The sequence below is a fragment of the Erythrolamprus reginae genome, chromosome 1 (genome assembly GCF_031021105.1).
Source record: "Erythrolamprus reginae isolate rEryReg1 chromosome 1, rEryReg1.hap1, whole genome shotgun sequence".
Taxonomy (NCBI): domain Eukaryota; kingdom Metazoa; phylum Chordata; class Lepidosauria; order Squamata; family Dipsadidae; genus Erythrolamprus; species Erythrolamprus reginae.
Genome location: NC_091950.1, coordinates 370,000,887 through 370,019,389, shown reverse-complemented (window position 1 = coordinate 370,019,389; position 18,503 = coordinate 370,000,887). Strand labels below are relative to the sequence as shown.

Sequence of the window (18,503 nt, the reverse complement as noted above, 5' to 3'; positions counted from 1 at the left end):
CGCCTCCGGGCTTCCGTTGCCACTGAAGCGCCCGTTTTTGCACTGCTGGGATTGTGATGCTGGGATTCCCCTGAGGCTCCCCTCCATGGGAAACCCACCTCTGGACTTCCGTGTTTTTGTGATGCTGCAGGGGAATCCCAGCAGCGCAAAAACGGGCACTTCGCTGGCAATGGAAGTCCGGAGGTGGGGTTTCCCAGCGAGGGGAGCCTCAGTGAAATCGCAGCATCGCAAAAACACAGAGGTCCGGAGGTGGGGTTTCAAGGACTTCGGTGTTTTTGCACTGCTGGGATTTCACTGATGCTCCCTTCGCTGGGAAACCCCACCTCCGGACTTCCGTAGCCAGCGAAGCGCTCATTTTTGCGATGCTGGGATTCCCCTGCTGGGATTCCCCTGCAGCATTGCAAAAACACAGAAGTCCGGAGGTGGAATTTCCCTTGGAGGGGAGCCTCAGGGGAATCCCAGCAGCGCAAAAACAGGAGCTTCTGCTGGCAAAAGAGAGTTGAGTTTTGGGCTTGCACGCATTAATCGCTTTTCCATTGATTCCTATGGGAAACATTATTTTGTCTTACAAACTTTTCACCTTAAGAACCTCGTCCCGGAACCAATTAAGTTTGTAAGACAAGGTATCACTGTATTTCTACTTCTAAATAAAGGGGAATAGAGATTTTAACATTGACCAATTGGCAGGAGGCGAAGTCACTATATTTTTCAAGTTTTCCAAAAATGAGAGAAATTTAAAAAGCAGCAAATCAGACAATGTTTTAGTTTTATTGTTTGCTTTGCTGGGTTTTTTCCCCCCTCTCCCTCCTTAATAGAATTTCTGAGACCGGACAGACACTTGATTTTTCGGGTCTGTCAAAAAAAAAAAACTTTGAATTTAACTTTTGTCTCTTGAGCAGTGGCTGTCTGTTGCAGAGAAAGCCTTTTATAAAATAGAGAGATTGAAATCAGTCCTTTTGTATGTGTAAGTGTAGGTAATTATACTTTAAAGAGAACTTGCTTTGTACATTTTAATTTTTATAAAGAAACGAGCAGTTATCTCTCTGACACCTTATTAAATGTATAATTAACCTTATGATCCCTGCCTCACTTGTGAATGCTTGGCAGAATAATTGGAGAAGAATAGTCTTCCCCCTTTTCTTTCTTTTACAGTCCTAAATCTCTTTTCTGTAGGTTGTTAAGTCATTTCTTCATTTTCTTCTCTCTTTGCAGCAAACATAATGTTTATAATGCCAAGAATAGCATTTCCCAGAAAAAGAAGCAAAAATAGGTCTTAGAATCCCATGTATGTTTCTTTCTCTAGGGTTTTAATAACTGATTGACCATTAAGGCCTTTAGTAATAATATATTATTGGCTATTGTGAACTTTCCTAATTGAAAGTTTTCACCTTAGGTGTGTTTTATTTATGAAGATATTACAGTTACTTTTCTCATTTAATTTTCTTTTTTTCTCTCCTCCCCTCCCCTCTTTCTTTCAAGAGAAACAAAGAAATAAGTGAACAAAGGAGTTATATCATAGCTTTTATTATACAGAAATCCAGGATCAAAGGACAGGTATATGAACTTTTTTCAAAAATTTTGAATATAATTAGCATATTCTTTCTAGCATCTTAATTGTGTTCTGATGTCAGCATTTGCGTTATTTGAACATTCACACAGAGATGTTAAAATTGTACTTTCTCAATCCAAGAAGAGAAAAGAAAAAGGGAGATATTCCAATTTAATATAAACAGTGAACATCTTACTTTCTTTTGATTCTAAAGTGATTAAACATGCATGATTTACAACTTGAATCATTGTAGCTTGGGGATAAAGCACATACCGTATTTTTCGCTCCATAAGACGCAGTTTTTTTCCTCCCAAAGTAGGAAGAAAAATCAGCCTCGTCTTATGGAGCGAAGATGCAGGCAGGGGGGGGGGGAGGCTGCGAACTCCGAAGCGCCATCCCGCCGGCTGGCTGGCTAGCTGCTGCCTGGCCCCCTCCCTCCCGGAGGAGGGTCTCCCTCCTCACCACCAGCGGCGCTCCCCACGCCAGCCAGCCAGCCAAGCCCCGCGCCCGCCGGAACCGGCTCCTCGCTCTCCCCCCGCCGCCCGCCGCGTTTGCAGGAGGTGGGGAGGGTCGGGCGGCCCGCCAAGGCAAGGAGGGACGCCGCTGCCCCCCCTTCCTTCTCTCCGCCCGCCGCTGCGCCGAGAGGAAATGCCGGCAAAGGCTTTTGTCAGCGGAGGCCGGCGAAGGCGATATTCAATGTCGGGGGCGCACGGGCAGTTGGCGCGTTCCCTATCTCCCTGCTAGCCCACTCGGAATATTCAAAATAAGAAAAGCCTTTGCCGGCGAAGGTTTTTCTTATTTTGAATATTCCGAGTGGGCTAGCAGGGAGATAGGGAACTCCTGCAACCGCCCGTGCGCCCCCGACATTGAATATCACCTTTGCCGCCGGCCCCGCCTCTCCTACAACCCCCTTGCTGAGAGCTCTCGGCAAAGGTGAGGTGGGCAGGGCGTGCGCGCGTCACCGCTAAGAAGAACGGAGAACGAGAGTGAGTGAGAGCAACAGACAGCAAGATAGTGAGAAAGAGAGAGGGAGAGAAAGGGGGGGAGAGAGAGAAAGAGAGAGGGGGAGAGAGAGAAAGAGAGAGGGGGAGAGAGAGGGAGAGGGAGAAAGAGAGTGGGAGAGGGGGGAGAGCTAGCAAGAGAGGGAGAGAGAGAAAGAGAGAGGGAAAGGGGGGAGAGAAAGAGAGAGGGAGAGGGGGAGAGATAGCAAGAGAGGGAGAGAGAGAAAGAGAGAGGGAAAGGGGGAGAGAGGGGGGAGAGAAAGAGAGGGAGGGAGAGAGAGGAGATAAAGGAAGAGGAGAGAGAGAAAGGAAGAGAAAGAAAGAAAGAGGGATAGAAAGAGAGAGAGTGAGAGATGCTCAGTGAGCCTTTCTTTGAAGTTGCCTTTCTTTCTTTCTTTCTTTCTTTTTCTCTCTTGCTCTCTTGCTCTTTCATTCTTTTTTCTTTCTCTTGCTTTCTTTCTTTCTCTTGCTTTCTCTCCTTCCTTCCCTCCTTCCATTTCTTTCATTCCCCCTCTCTATTTTTATTTCTCTTTCATTTTCTTTCTCTCTTTCTTGCTTTCTTTCTTGCTCTTTTTCTTTCTCTCTTTTACCTTCCCTTCCTCTATTTCTTCTTTTCTTTCTCCTTCCTACCTTCTTCCCTCCCTCCCTCCCTTCAGTCCTTCCTCTCTTACTCTCCCCTTTCATAAGTTTCCTTGCTTCCTTCCTCTGTTCCTGTTCCTTCCCTCTTTCTTTCTTTCTTTCTTTCTTTCCTTCCTTCCTTCCTTCCTTCCTTTCCTCCCTCCATTTCTTGCTTTCCTTTTCCTTCCTCCCTTCTTTCCTCCCTCACTCCCTTCTTTCACTCCTTCCTCTCTTCCTCTCCCCTTTTTGGCTCAAAATATTTTTTTTCTATTTTCCTCCTCTAAAATCTAGGTGCGTCTTATCAGCAGGTGCGTCTTATAGAGCGAAAAATACGGTATATTGAATGCAGATTAAATCCCTAGCAGATAGATTTTTGAAAAATATGTGGGAAATTCTGGAGAACTGCTTATAATAAACTATGATAATGATACAAGGTAGTTTCCTATATTTTTGCCCCTTGGTTTCTTTAATGAGCTGTCCACATTGTGCTTTTTCTGCTGAAATCATCTCTGGATTCAAACTAGCACTTTTGTTCTTCTTTAGCCCTAAATCTTTATGAAAGATATTTCACTAATATTCTGTGCCTGTAATTTTTCTAGAGCAAACAGATCAAGACTTTATGGAACCTAATACCTGATTTCAAAGATCAAGATCAACTGTCCCACTATCTCCTGAAAAGCTACTGTAAGATTTAATGTTTAGGTTTATTTACATTTTGTATACATATCTACATTTTAATGCAGTGGTGAAATCTAAAAATTTTCCCTTTCGGTTCTGTGGGTGTGGCTTGGTGTGTGTAGCTTGGTGGCCATGTGACTGAGTGGGCATGGCTTTGTGTTCATGGTCATGTGACCAGGTGAATTCAGAAATGAACTTTCACACTTCACACACAAACAACACAAAAGCCATACAACTGATTCATACATAATGCAAAAACAGCTGGCATTCACACAGGATGGCCCTTGCAACAAGCAGGAACCTCACAGAGCCATAAAGAGCTCAAAAACCAACTTTTTCACTTTACACCAAAATAACACAAAAGCTACACAACTGACTCCTACACAACTGACTTACACACAATACAAAAGCAGCTGGACTTCATACAAAATGGCCCCTGCAACAAAGCAGGAACCTCACAGAGTTACATTTCCAGCAAATATGTAAATTTGTTTTTAAGGCTTTTAAAAAAGTTTTTTAAAAGGTTCATCAGCTGTGACAATCAGTTGTGCTGCGTGATCATAGAATCCTTTTTTTTAAACTTACTACCGGTTCAGAAAACTGGAAGTACAGTGATACCTCGTCTTACGAACTTAATTGGTTCTGGGACGAGGTTTCTAAGGTGAAAAGTTTGTAAGACGAAACAATGTTTCCCATAGGAATCAATGGAAAAGCGATTAGTGCGTGCAAGCCCAAAACTCACCCCTTTTGCCAGCCGAAGCGCCCGTTTTTGCACTGCTGGGATTTCCCTGAGGCTCCCTTCCATGGGAAACCCCACCTCTGGACTTCCGTGTTTTTGTGATGCTGCAGGGGAATCCCAGCAGTGCAAAAACAGGTGCTTTGCTTGCAACAGAAGTCCGGAGGTGGGGTTTCCCAGCGAGGGGAGCCTCGGTGAAATTGCAGCATTGCAAAAACACGGAAGTCCTCGAAACCCCACCTCCGGACTTCTGTGTTTTTGTGATGCTGCAATTTCTCTGAGGCTTCCCTCGCTGGGAAACCCCACCTCCGGACTTCCTTTGCCAGCGAAGCGCCCATTTTTGCACTGCTGGGATTCCCTTGTAGCATCGCAAAAACATGGAAGTCCCGAGGTGGTGTTTCCCAGGGAGGGGAGCCTCAGGGGAATCCCAGCAGCACAAAAACGGGCGCTTTGCTGGCAACAGAAGTCCGGAGGTGGGGCATCCCAGTGGCGGTGGCTTGGGTTTGTAAGGTGAAAATAGCTTGGAAGAAGAGGCAAAAAAATCTTAAACCCCAGGTTTGTATCTCGAAAAGTTTGTATGACGAGGGGTTTGTAAGACGAGGTATCACTGTATTTGTTACTAACAGTTTGGGTGAACCAGCCCATTTCACCCATTTTAATGGTATATTTTGAGTCAAATACTATCAGCAATTTGATAGCCCTATTTTGACAATGACCTTTTTTCACTGTAAAGCATTAGAATTCTCTGCTATCTCAAGCATTACTTACTAGTATTCCATTTCTAAACACACATGCAAGATGACATGCTTTCAGAAATATTGGACGTTATGTTTCTGGAGATTCTTGGTTATCAATGTCATGATTATCCCAAAGATGCTTTTTCAAGAGGCAGCTGGAACTTTCTGGTTTATCTTTCAAGATGTTTCGCTTCTCATTCTTCTAAAAGCTGGAGAAGCTTCTTGGATAAGAAGGGAAACATCTTTTAAAAATACCCAGAAAGCCCAGTTGCTTCTTGAAAAAGCACTTTTGGGATTGGATGTTATGATATTTTGGTGTTTTTAAAAATGTAGTACCACCTCATGAAACCGAAATGCGGAGGGGTGTTACAAGGGCTGAAAACCATTCGATTTTGAAGTAAATCAGGGTTGCTTAAATTCCCCAGATCGTGATTTATACGAATCAGACCTCCAACAAAGGCAGCAAAACCAATAGATAGTCATTCTGTTTTTCATCCAGACTAATTCTCTACAATCCTGTTCTCAATGCATATGTGTAGGTGGGCGGCGAGGTAGGAGAAGCTCTTTATATTGTTAGTCTTCCAAGAATAAAGAATTACTAAGAAAATGTCTCAGTTATGCAGTCCATTAAACATAATCTCACTATTCTTTCATATAATAGATACTTCCATTTTAAAGGAATGGGAAGTTAACAATTTCTATTATACCTTTATTAAACCATCACTTTCTGCAGATTCTGAAGCCTCCCACCGTTAGAAAGCAACTCTTCTACTTGCAGCTGTGAGTGGGGAGTTTCTTCCTGGCAAATGGAGGGATCTGAGTCATACAGCTATGTGGAACGGAGGCTTTTAAGTTAAATAATTCCCTGTTGGAAAAGCAGATACCACAAGTTAAATGAAAATCAAATCAGTTCAGCATAATTTCCCAAAGCACTGTTTAGTGTTTCTGTCACTCATTGCATGAAGAAGCAAAGAAACAATAGTAAATGTTTTGCTGCACAAACTCTGTAGGAAAACTTTGGAGTTACTAGGGTTATGTTGGAAGCCAGAGTTGCAAAGACACTTCCGTAGAGCCTATGTTATGGTAAGATCTCAATTGCTTGAGGATGAAAGCTGCTGTGTAAAAGCAACCTCTGCTGGTTTTGATCAAGGCAGAACATTTTATTACTTTTTGAATGGGAATCATTAACCCGGATTGTAAATGTCTTCATCTCCTAACAAATTCCGATCTTATCACTATTTAAAAGAATGCAGCAGCACTCAATACCACTGATACTTTTTTGATTGGCTTGTATTTTATATTCTGTAGAAGCTTTACTGCAGCTGAGATTAATAACTGTAAGAACAAGGGACTAGAGATTTTTCTAAATCAGCTTTAATAATTAATCAAGGAGCAAATTTAAGCTTTGTTTAATCACATCAATTAATTTATTCTTGCTGGTAGACCCACTTCAGATTTAGGAAATCCAATATTCTTTCACTGGGATGAGTAGTTTTACAGTAGAGCATGGATGTCAAACTCATTGTGTCATTTTGCTGCCGTGTGATGCTTCACAACATTTTTCCGTGGAGTTGGGGTGGGTGTGGCCTCCACATGATGCATCCTTCCCAGTGGCCGCCAGTTTGTCGCTCCTGCTGTAGAGCAACAAATTGAGACTGTTGGATTCTTTCAAACCACATATTGACTTTGTGAAGTGTACAGCTAGATATTTCTGAGCACAAAGCATGCTGATTAGATAGATATTTAAAACTAATACTTTGGTTTCCTTTTCTTTTTTAGACTTGGATAAGGATGTAGTTTCATGTAAAAATCTGTATGAAGAAATGAAAGCAAAAAATATAAACTTAAATGAGCTGTCTTTGAAACGTTTGGCAGTCCTACTAAAAGAATATGGACAACCTGTTCCTTTCACTGAACCTCCCGTGAGTACTTAGTTATTTTTGGCGGGGGGGGGGGAGGGATTTATGTGCTTGTAAATTTTAATAAAACATACATAATTTTGCTCAGATTAAAGTTTGCCAGAGAACACTTAACTGTTTTATTCCAGTGAGAGATCTCATTAATGGGAGAACAGAAACTTTGGCAATCTGTATTTTTAAGTCAAAGATTCAAACTCGGATATGGGTTTACCATGCATCTGCAGAATATTTCTCTTTAAATGATTACTGCATGCTTAGTAGAGTAAGACCTAATGTATATTGTAACTGATTACTACATACAGTCCTCAGTTAACAAATATTCATTCAGTTACAAAACATTACTTACCACTACTCTAAATCCCCACCATTCCACATAATTAGTTTCATTTAAAATTAATTCTAATATTTCAGTGTGTTACATTATCTTACTGGTACTAAGGATATGCCTAATGGCTCCCTGCAGGGGTGGGTTCTACTTACCTTCCCCACCAGTTCACATTGTGACAGAGGTGCATGTTTCCAGAAGTCAAATGGGCTGTTTCCGACCTCCCAGGGGGAGGGGGGGCATTTCCACCCTCCCCAGGCTCTTAGAAAGGCTTTGAAGCCTGGAGAGAACAAAAAAAAGGGGCCGGCCTTCTCCCCCCCTCTGGAGGCTGGAAACAGCCTATTTCCTGATTCCCAGTAGGCCCAGAAGGTCTGAAAATAAGATTACATAATTGTGATCCAGGCACATCCGAGTGCAACTAATGTCATGCCTAGAGTGGTTGCATTATCCCATGTTCGCATGGTCTCCAATTGTAGCCTCCCCTGCTGGTTTCCCCAAAAGCAAAGGAAGTGGGGAAGGTGCCAGGTTGTTCCCGATCCTTCCCCTTTTTGTTCTGAGGAACCTGGCTATGGAATACAAAATGCCCATGACCCACACCACAGCAGCCACCTGTGCATCCTTCCACACTGGTCATCGTGGCCTGGGAACACTTGCCCCATGTGGCAACTGTTACCAGGATATTCTCCAGTATCTGACTAGAGCCATTCCTGGCTAGCTGCACTCATGACGCAACAGCCACTTACTCCCCATTGGCCTGCTTGCGACTTGCGACTGTCTGCAAGTTTTCCCATTTATGTTTTTGAAATTTATTTTTTTGTTTGTTTGTTTATTTGTTTGTTTGTTTATTTATTTATTTGTTTATTTATTGGATTTGTATGCCGCCCCTCTCCGCAGACTCGGGGCGGCTAACAACAGTAGCAAAACAGCATATAGCAATAATCCAGTACTAAAAACAGTTAAAAACCCATTATTATAAAAACCAATCATACATACAGACATACCATGCATAAAATTGTAAAGGCCTAGGGGGAAAGTGTATCTCAGTTCCCCCATGCCTAGCGGCAGAGGTGGGTTTTAAGCAGCTTACGAAAGGCAAGGAGGGTGGGGGCAATTCTAATCTCTGGGGGGAGTTGGTTCCAAATTCAGCAGCAGGTTGCAAAGAGGCTCCTCACTTAATGACAGCACTAAGCAATGCGCTAAGTGATTTCACACTTAGCTGCCACATCACTTTGCAGCGGAAATTCTGGTCCCAATTACCATTGCTTTTACTTTATAAATCTTTCTCTTCTTGAGCTTTTTTGTATGAGCTTTTTCCCATGGTTGTTAAGTGAATCACTGCGGTGGTTAAGTGAATCCAATTTCCCCCATTGACTACGCTTGTTAGAAGTCAGTTAGGCATGTCACAAATGGTGATCACATGGCCCTGCAGGCATTGTAAGTACATGCAAGTTGCCAAGCACCCAAATTTTGATCACATGACCATGGGACACTGTGACAGTTGTAAGTTCAAGAGCTGGTCCTAAGTCACTTTTTTCAGTGCCATTGTAATTTTGATTATTGTTAAACAAATAGTTGTATGTAATTTATAACAATAGCAATACTTCCCCATTAAATATCCTTATATTTTTAATATCATTGCTGTTAGAATAGATAATAACAGCAACAGAGTTAGAAGGGACCTTGGAGGTCTTCTAGTACAACACCCAGTTTTGGCAGGAAACTCTACACTGCTTCAGACAAATGGTTATCCAACATCTTAAAAATTTCTAGTGTTGGAGTATTCACAACTTCTGGAGGCAAGCTGTTCTACTGGTTAATTGTTTTAACTGTCAGGAATTTTTTTCTTAGTTCTAAGTTACTTCTCTCCTTGTTTAGTTTCCACCCATTCAGGTGCTTTGGAGAATAGGTTGGCTGCCTCTTCTTTGTGGCAACCCCTGAGATGTTGGAACACTGCTATCATGTCTCCCCTGAATATTTTATATATAAAATATATAAATATTTTATATATCAAATATTCGGTTACAGAGAAAATATGAGGAAATATATATATACAGAAATATATGTGTTAAAATAAGGGATATTTGCATTCTCACTTGAGTTTCTTTTTGTTTCTTGCTTTTTTTTTACCGTAGGAAAGCTTCACATTCTACGCAGAGAAGTTAAAGAGTGAAAAGGAGTCACAGTCATCAGATGACGATTAACTTGTTTATATATTAATTTCTGTTAGAAATACTGTGATTATTGTAAAATGGCCTGTTTTAAATTCTGTGTTATTGTCATAAAATAAAGGTGAAAAAATAGGACATTCTGTGTAATGTAACTGACCTCTATATACCATCACAGATTTACAATAGTTTTACCCTGAAGGTTGCTTTTGCTGCTAACAAACATTACATATGGAAGTGAGCTGTATATATGTTTCTTCATTTCTTCTGTTATGCATTCATTTTGCTATCTACACTCAGCACATCTATTCCAGTAACATTCTGGCTTCAAAGAATAAAGTTGTGCATGTATGCATGACTTTTTTTTTTAAGTGGTTGGATTATAAGGGAGAACCAGCACAAAAAACTAACATTAACCATAATGGGTGACAAAACAGCTATAGTCAGCCAACATAAAGGGTTTTAGTTTTTTCCAAAATCCTCCTAATCCCTAAAAACTCTTCATTCATTCTATTTTTTTAAATTGAATTCCCAATCTTTTCTCACATGTAAATGGGGTAAAATAAGGATACTTCTATACCAGATACAACTGCTGCAATTCAATTTCACATTTCTGTTACTCTTTCAAAGTTCAAAATTTGCTGAGATTCCCATAAATAATCTTCATCCTCAGAAGTATTGTATTGTATATATTTCCTTGAAAATGTTGGTTTCTTTTAGAAAATCTGAAAATTTCATCAATGGCCATTGTATTAATGCAAAGTTCTGTAATTATTTTTACGGGTACAGAAAATTGTGAGTTGGGCAGTTATACAAATCAAATAAATAATCAGAAATAATTCAGGCAATGTTTCCATTGTGTGTCAAAGTTTGGACAAATTACTCCTTTATCTAAGAAATTTAGACATAGTATAGTACCAGTGCCATATAGTTCTATTGTTAACTTTTAAAAACTCACAACCTGTAGTATTTTTCTGTACTGTTTTGTTTCAGTACAGTTTGTTATCTGAGTCTTGAGTATGTTTAAAATGTTGAAGGTATTTTTCATATGGAGACTTTGGAACATTTTTAACTAATCTTCCCTTGAAGTGCAGCCAAAAACTTTCTTCCTACATTTTGGAGAATGTGTGAAAGCTCCCAACTGGTGGAGAGATGCATTTCGTTCCTCTTTTGCTGTCCTGCATATCTTTGTTCCCCAACAGCATTAGGGTGGGGATGGAATGACTCAAATTTGCCAATATGCTAAATAGAGCATTATAACGCAAGCCCCACCCTATTTCTATTTTCATCAATGTTGAACTCATCATGTGCATTGAAAGGGTCCAGGGCTTGCAGTGTAATGCCTCAATTATTGTTGATTTTCATGCACACACAATGCTAGGAAAGATATTGAGAAACAATAAGGCGGAAATAAAATGCATGGCACAATACCATATGCCAGTGATGGCGAACCTGTGGCACGGGGCCCACAAGTGGCACGCGGAGCGATATCTGCTGGCATACAAGCTATTACCATAGCTCAGCTCCAATGTACATGTGCATGCCGGCCAGCTGATTTTTGGTTCACCTGGAAGCTCTGGGAGGGCATTTTTGGCTTCCAGAGAGTCTCTGGGGGGATGGAGGAGGGCATTTTTACCTTCCCCAGGCTTCAGAGAAGCCTCTGGAGCTTGGAGAGGGCGAAAAACAGGCCTATCAGGCCGCCAGAGGTTGGGAAATTGGCTGTTACAGGCCTTCAGAGGGCCTCCAGGAGGGGGGGAGAGCGGAGGAGGCCATTATCACCAGGCATTGAATTATGGGTGTGGGCACTTGTGCATGCGCAATAGCACAGCACACATGCTTTTGGCACCTGAGGAAAAAAAGGTAACATAAGACCGTAAGAAGAGCCATGCTGAATCAGGCCAAAGTCCAGCATTCTGTGTCACACAGTGGTCCACCAATTGTACATGAGCAGAAAGAGAAGGCAAGACCCTCCCTTTCCTTTGGCCCCCAACAAATGGTACCCAAGGGAATCCTGCCTGCCTCAACCATCATAGAAGCAGCACATTGACATCCGCTTCAATAACCACCAATATACTTGGCATCCATGAATGTGTCTAATCCTGCCTTGAAGCTATCAAGGCTGACAGCTGTCCTGACCTCTTCTGGAAGTGAATTCCATAAACCCAAGACCCTCTGGGTGAAGAAATATTTCCCTTGATTTGTCCTCACTTTCTTACCTATGAGCTTTAGGGAGTGCCCCCTCGTCCTAGTATTGTGTGATAGAGAAAAGAATTTTTTTCTATCCACCTTTTCTATCCCATGCATGATTTTATACACTTCAATGTTTGTGAGTGACATAGGGGAAGATTTGGTAGGGAAGGTTTGCCTATTTGCCGATGACTCTAAAGTGTGCAATAGGGTTGATATTCCTGGAGGCGTCTGTAATATGGTAAATGATTTAGCTTTACTAGATAAATGGTCAAAGCAATGGAAACTGCAATTTAATGTTTCCAAATGTAAAATAATGCACTTGGGGAAAAGGAATCCTCAATCTGAGTAGTATATTGGCAGTTCTGTGTTAGCAAATAGTTCAGAAGAAAAGGATTTAGGGGTAATGATTTCTGACAGTCTCAAAATGGGTGAACAGTGCAGTCAGGCGGTAGGGAAAGCAAGTAGGATGCTTGGCTGCATAGCTAGAGGTATAACAAGCAGGAAGAGGGAGATTATGATCCCGCTATATAGAATGCTGGTGAGACCACATTTGGAATACTGTGTTCAGTTCTGGAGACCTCACCTACAAAAAGATATTGACAAAATTGAACGGGTCCAAAGACGGGCTACAAGAATGGTGGAAGGTCTTAAGCATAAAACATATCAGGAAAGACTTAATGAACTCAATCTGTAGTCTGGAGGACAGAAGGAAAAGGGACATGATCGAAACATTTAAATATATTAAAGGGTTAAATAGGGTCCAGGAGGGAAGTGTTTTTAAAAGGAAACTGAACACAAGAACAAGGGGACACAATCTGAAGTTAGTTGGGGGAAAGATCAAAATCAACATGAGAAAATATTATTTTACTGAAAGAGTAGTAGATCCTTGGAACAAACTTCCAGCAGACATGGTAGATAAATCCACAGTAACTGAATTTAAACATGCCTGGGATAAACATATATCCATCCTAAGATAAAATACAGAAAATAGTATAAGGGCAGACTAGATGGACCATGAGGTCTTTTTCTGCCGTCAGACTTCTATGTTTCTATGTTTCTAATCAAGTCACCGCTTAAACACCGTCTTTCAAGGCTGAAGAGACCAAGGTGTTGCAACCTGGTTTCAAAAGGGAGGTGCTCCATTTCCTTGATCATACTTGTTGGCTTTTTTTTTTGCACCTTTTCCAGTTCCATTATATGACCATTACTGCCATATGCTATGGTCTCTGCTGTTTTTCCCTTCTCAGTTTCAGATCAAAGAACAAACCGGATGGATTGTATGCCGCCCCGAGTCTTCGGAGAGGGGCGGCATTCAAATCTAATAAATAATATAATAATAATAATAATATTATTATTATTATTATTATGTTTCAGCACTCTGGCAGTCTGATCACTCAGAAGATATAGGAAAGTAACAAGCAGAGTCTTTCTTAAATAAGTAGAAAAGTCTATTTTTCTTGACTTTTTGAAATTTGCAGTAATAGCATTGAATGATACACTATAAATCTTAGCAGCATGATCTATAGCAACTTTCTAGGATTTCATTTCTGGTTTTCTCGAAAAGCAACTTATATAAACCTCCAAACATAACCAAGAAATACAAATCCCTTCATTTTTGTAACATACTACACTTAGAAGTAGAATTGTATAGAAGATCTTGGGCCAGGAAATTATGAGAATAAATAAAATATCGGGTTTTTCCACTGGCGCATTGCTTCATGCAACCATAGTTTGTTTACATATTTGTTAACTGTGCATGGGCTACATTTTTCTCTACTATCACAGTTCATACTTCATTCTTCATAGTGTGTTTGAATCTCATCAACCCTGATAAAGAATTATTTTTTCTTCCTAGCATATTTCTTGCAAGTGCAGCGTCTGGATTTTTTTTTTCAGATCTGCCAAATGTAGATCCATTGGTTGCAACAGGAATTGAATAAATGAGTTGTCATGCAAGCCAGACATTGTGGGCTGAGAGAGTGACTGGTCCAAAGTCACACAGCCAGTTTCCGTGCCAAAGGTGACACTAGAACTCAGTCTCTTGGTTTCTAGCTCAAATTGGCTCTCCACACTGATAATAGAATGATGTGATTAAATTACTCCCATTTCCATGCTTACATTTTCAGGCAAACAGGAAAAAGCTGTATAATAAAACAACGGTTTTGCTAATTAACAGTAATTATTTTGCTCTAGTGCTTATATATATTAAGATAATGATACGTGGCTCCACGTTTGAGTGTTTTGTTTTGCAGAGAAGTTGGTTTAAGTGTTTAATGTTATTTTGCAATGAAAAGAATTTCTCCTGTTTTTGGAACTACTCCAGGGGGGAAAAAGTATTTCTGTAATTGAAGCCTTTCAGCAATCCATTCTGTAGACGATAACTTTTACTCCTACATGTCCTTTAGAAGATCTGTTCTATTCACAGAACAAAGTGTCTTACGTACAGAAACCAAAATACATTAAACTATGAAAATAGAGAACTTGTTAATGTTTTAAATAGCAAAGGTAAAAGCATGAAGGGTCTGCATTCCACCTTGATTAGCTAAACATGACAAATGTCTGTAAAAGAGCAAAATGCAGGTATCCTCAATAGTTTTTTGGTCTCTGTTTTGCTTTCACGCAGAATTGATCTGCTAAAGGGAAAAATAATGTCTTCCAGGAATAAATAATACTAAAGTAAATGAAGAGGTCATTTGGCCAATGTTGATAAAGCAATTTATTTTATCCATGAATAGTTCATAGAGTTAAAGCGTCACATTGCATCATAATCAACCGTTCTCCATATTAATATGCTCAGTTCCATCCATCTATTTTCCTAAGATCTGATTTCTTTGTGCTTTACATCATACATGGAGTGTCCCCTGTAATATTAAAATTAAAGTCCCAAGAGTGCTTTTCAAAAGACAACTGGACTTTCTTGGGTTTTTTTCTTCAAAAACATTTTGCTTCTCATCCAAGAAGCTTCTTCAGTTCTAACTGAATGGTGGGGCATGGAACAATTTATATTCTTTGCAGGATTCCTTCCATTCCCCACCAGTCGATCAGAACTGAAGAAGCTTCTTAAATTAGAAACCAGATGTTTTCAAAGGAAAAGTCCAGTTGTCTTTTGAAAAGCACCTTTGGGTCAACCATGACCTGAATGATTGAGAATCTCCATAGACACTAGAATTAAAGAAAAGACATTATTCACTAGCAACAGATTCAGGTTTGCAAACAAAATACTATAAGAAGCTCCCTTGGTTTTTTCTTATGTCATTTAGTATTTTTGAAATAGAATGGTTGTAAAAAAAGTAAATAAATTCAAAGCACAAAAAATACTGGAAGCATTTTAAAAGTTCCTTACAAAATGGCTTTCTAGTTTGCTTAATTTTTATACATGCTTTTACAGTATATTTATTATAATATATTTATTATAATAAATAAAAGAATGGAAAAAGGAAGGAAAGCATAAGTGAGGGCCAGTATTCAGCAGATTTGTAAATACATCAGAGATGAGTTCATCCTAACTGTTGTGGCCTGTCGGCTGCCAGCCCCTCCAGCAGCCGAACCAGAGGTGGAGACATGGACATCGGGGTCAGCATCAAGGCAACCTTGAGAGCTCCAAGGAGGAAGAGGTAATGGAGCTGGTAGAGAAAGAGGCAGAGGCGGGACCTGGGCCAGAGGTGGGCTTCAAAAATTTTAGCAAGGGGTTCTCTGCCCAGTTGCTGGATGAGTATGACCATGGTGGACATGGTCTAGTTGGCTTCCTACAGCACAACTGTTCTGGTCTAGCTGATGCAAATTCCACAAATCTCTTCTCAAGGCTTTGATATTTCAAACAAGAACATAAGAAGAGCCAAAGCCCATCGAGTCCAGCATTCTGCGTCACACAGTGGCCCACCCATTGTCCATGGGGATCTTGAGCAGAAAGAGAAGGCAAGACCCTTCCTTTCCCCTGACCCCCAACAAATGGTACCCAAGGGAATCCTGCCTGCCTCAAGCAATATAGAGGTGGCACATGGACATCTGTTTCAATAACCACCAATACATTTGGCATCCATGAATCTGTCTAATCCTACCTTGAAGCTATCAAGGCTGACAGCTGTCATGACCTCTTCTGGAAGTGAATTCCATAAACCAACGACCCTCTGGGTGAAGAAATATTTCCCTTTATTTGTCCTCACTTTCTTACCTATGAGCTTTAGGGAATGCCGCTTTGTTCTAGTATTGTGTGATAGAGAAAAGAATTTTTCTCTATCCACCTTTTCTATCCCATGCATGATTTTATACACTTTGAAGAGACCAAGACATTGCAACCTGGTTTCGTAAGGGAGATGCTCCATTCCCTTGATCATTCATTCATGTTGCCTTTTTTTGCACCTTTTCCAGTTCCATTATATCCTTCTTGATGTGCGGTGACCACAACTGTACACAGTACTCCAAGTGTGGTCTCGCCATCGATTTGTATAGAGGCAATACAACAGTTACCGACTTATTTTCGATTCCCTTCATGCCAAGCATGGAATTTGCTTTTTTTTTTAATGCTGCTGCGCACTGGGTTGACATCTTCATTGAGCTGTCCACCAAAACCCTAAGATCCCTTTCTTGGGTTGTCTCACAAAGTTTGGTCCCCATTAGTTGGTAGATATAATTGGGGTTCTTTGCCCCATGTGCATAACTTTGCACTTGTTTAGGTTAAAATGCATTTGCCACTTTGTTGCCCACTCACTCAATTTCGAGAGACCCAAGTAAATCTTTTATTCTCTTTTACACTGAATTAACGGTAACAGTTAACATGCAGCATTGCGAGATCATGCACAATAAATCTTATGATGCAAAGTCACATTCCAAGCTAACGAGCTGAAAATGCAAAGCTATAAATCTCTCCAACAAACGTAGGAGTGTCTCAGTATTATAGACTTTGTTCAAAGTTCTTTCTAATCTAAATTAACAGAGTTTGTCATGTTTTATCAAAAGCTTACTTTTCCGGAGCTAGGAATTTAGGCCATATTTCAACTACATAGTTTGTCTGAAAGCAATCATCTGATCATCTACGGAAATTATGTCTCATCTATTACACAATTCTAATCTGCAGATTCAAAACTTTTCTGCAGTAATTTCTTCTCTTCTTTTAGTGAACCTCCTTCACCTAGGTTTAACCCATGGGCTGTAAGCTATCCCCCTGTTATCTGAAGATTAACTACTTTCCATACTAACTTCTAAAGTATTGTCTCCTATGCTCTCATTCCCACTGCCTTCTGATAACCTTAAATCAGGGTAAACTAAAGCCTCTGTTTCTTCGGATTCAGAATCTGATACTTCCTGAGGCTGACACAGGACGCTCACAACAACTGGAGGGTGTTCTGTCGAGCTCTGTGATAGAATCCTCCCAAAAATGCACAGATACAATTTCAGACACACACACGTTTGAAAATTCAAAACAATGTTCTTTATACCGAAAATGCAAATAAACAGAGCACTCTTTGTATAGCAAAGAGCACTTTGTCTCCAAACAAATTGGTAATTTGTACAAGTCCCTTATCAGTTCTGAGATACTTAGCTTGCAGCTGTGAGGCAATTCACAGTCCTTCTTCTTTCACAAATTGAAACACACTTTGCTCTGGGTTAGTTTCCAAGCGGGGGAAAATCAGCACACAAAGATCAAAGTCAGCAAAGCAGTCATGAAACACAACAATCAGATAATCCTCCACAATGGCCAAACCCACAGGCTGCTATTTATAGCAGCCTCACTAATTACCACAGCCCCACCCAACCACACGTGGCCTCATTTTCTTTGATAATAATCTCTCAGTTGTTGTTGCCTATGCATCGCTCTCCGCATGTGTGGCTGTATCATTAACTCTTGTTCTGAATCCAAGGAGGGGCTAGATAATTGATCTCCTTCTGAGCTGTCTGCCACACTCTCCTCCCTGTCACTTATGTCTTCTTGATCAGAGGAGCCTTCATCAGCAGATTCGACCGGGGGAAAAACACGCCTGCAGCATGTGGATGTCTCCCCCACATCCACAGTCCTTGGGGCAGGAGCTGGGCCAGAGCAAACCACAACAGGAGGGGGAGGCATTTTTATCTTCCATGGGCTCCGGAGGCTTCCTCTGGGAGATTAAAATGGCCTCTCCAGGCTCCAGAGTCCTGTTTTCCCCTTCCCTAAGCCTCCGTAAGCACACCACATTTACCTGCATCCAAAATAGGTTGCATGGAGATTCTGGGGAGGGGAAGGGTGCATAGAATCTTAGCTAGAGATACTCCCAAACCCCTGCGAAGCCCACACAGCCCACCGTTGGCCTGGGCTGTCCATCAGTCTTCAGATGGAGAATCAACAGCCCCCAAATCTGGAGGTGGTTGATGAGGAAGAGGAGGAAAAGCTAGGTCCAGTGCCTGACGCATGGATGCACAGAAGGCAGAGAAATCTGTGGACCGATCCTGGGAAAGGAAGAGCTACTGCTGATAGCAAAGCCCCACCTTAGCTCAAGGGATAAAAGGCAGGGGATGGAGATGAATAGATGTGACAGACAACTATTCATCTTCTAGATCAGTGTTTCCCAACCTTGGCAACTTGAAGGTATCTGGACTTCAATTCCCAGAATT

The 18,503-nt window shown here is 41.0% G+C and overlaps 1 protein-coding gene across 1 annotated transcript in view; it reads left to right on the top strand.

The window, feature by feature from the left end:
• LRPPRC (leucine rich pentatricopeptide repeat containing) overlaps positions 1-9,866 on the top strand; it is a 124,113-nt gene extending 114,247 nt beyond the window's left edge. The window contains exons 34-37 of the mRNA XM_070734536.1: positions 1,480-1,554; positions 3,768-3,852; positions 7,099-7,241; positions 9,696-9,866. Of these exons, the coding sequence (XP_070590637.1) occupies positions 1,480-1,554; positions 3,768-3,852; positions 7,099-7,241; positions 9,696-9,764 (372 nt within the window). The 3' untranslated portion in view covers positions 9,765-9,866. The remainder of the gene's footprint in view (positions 1-1,479; positions 1,555-3,767; positions 3,853-7,098; positions 7,242-9,695) is intronic.
• The last annotated feature ends 8,637 nt before the right edge of the window (positions 9,867-18,503 follow it).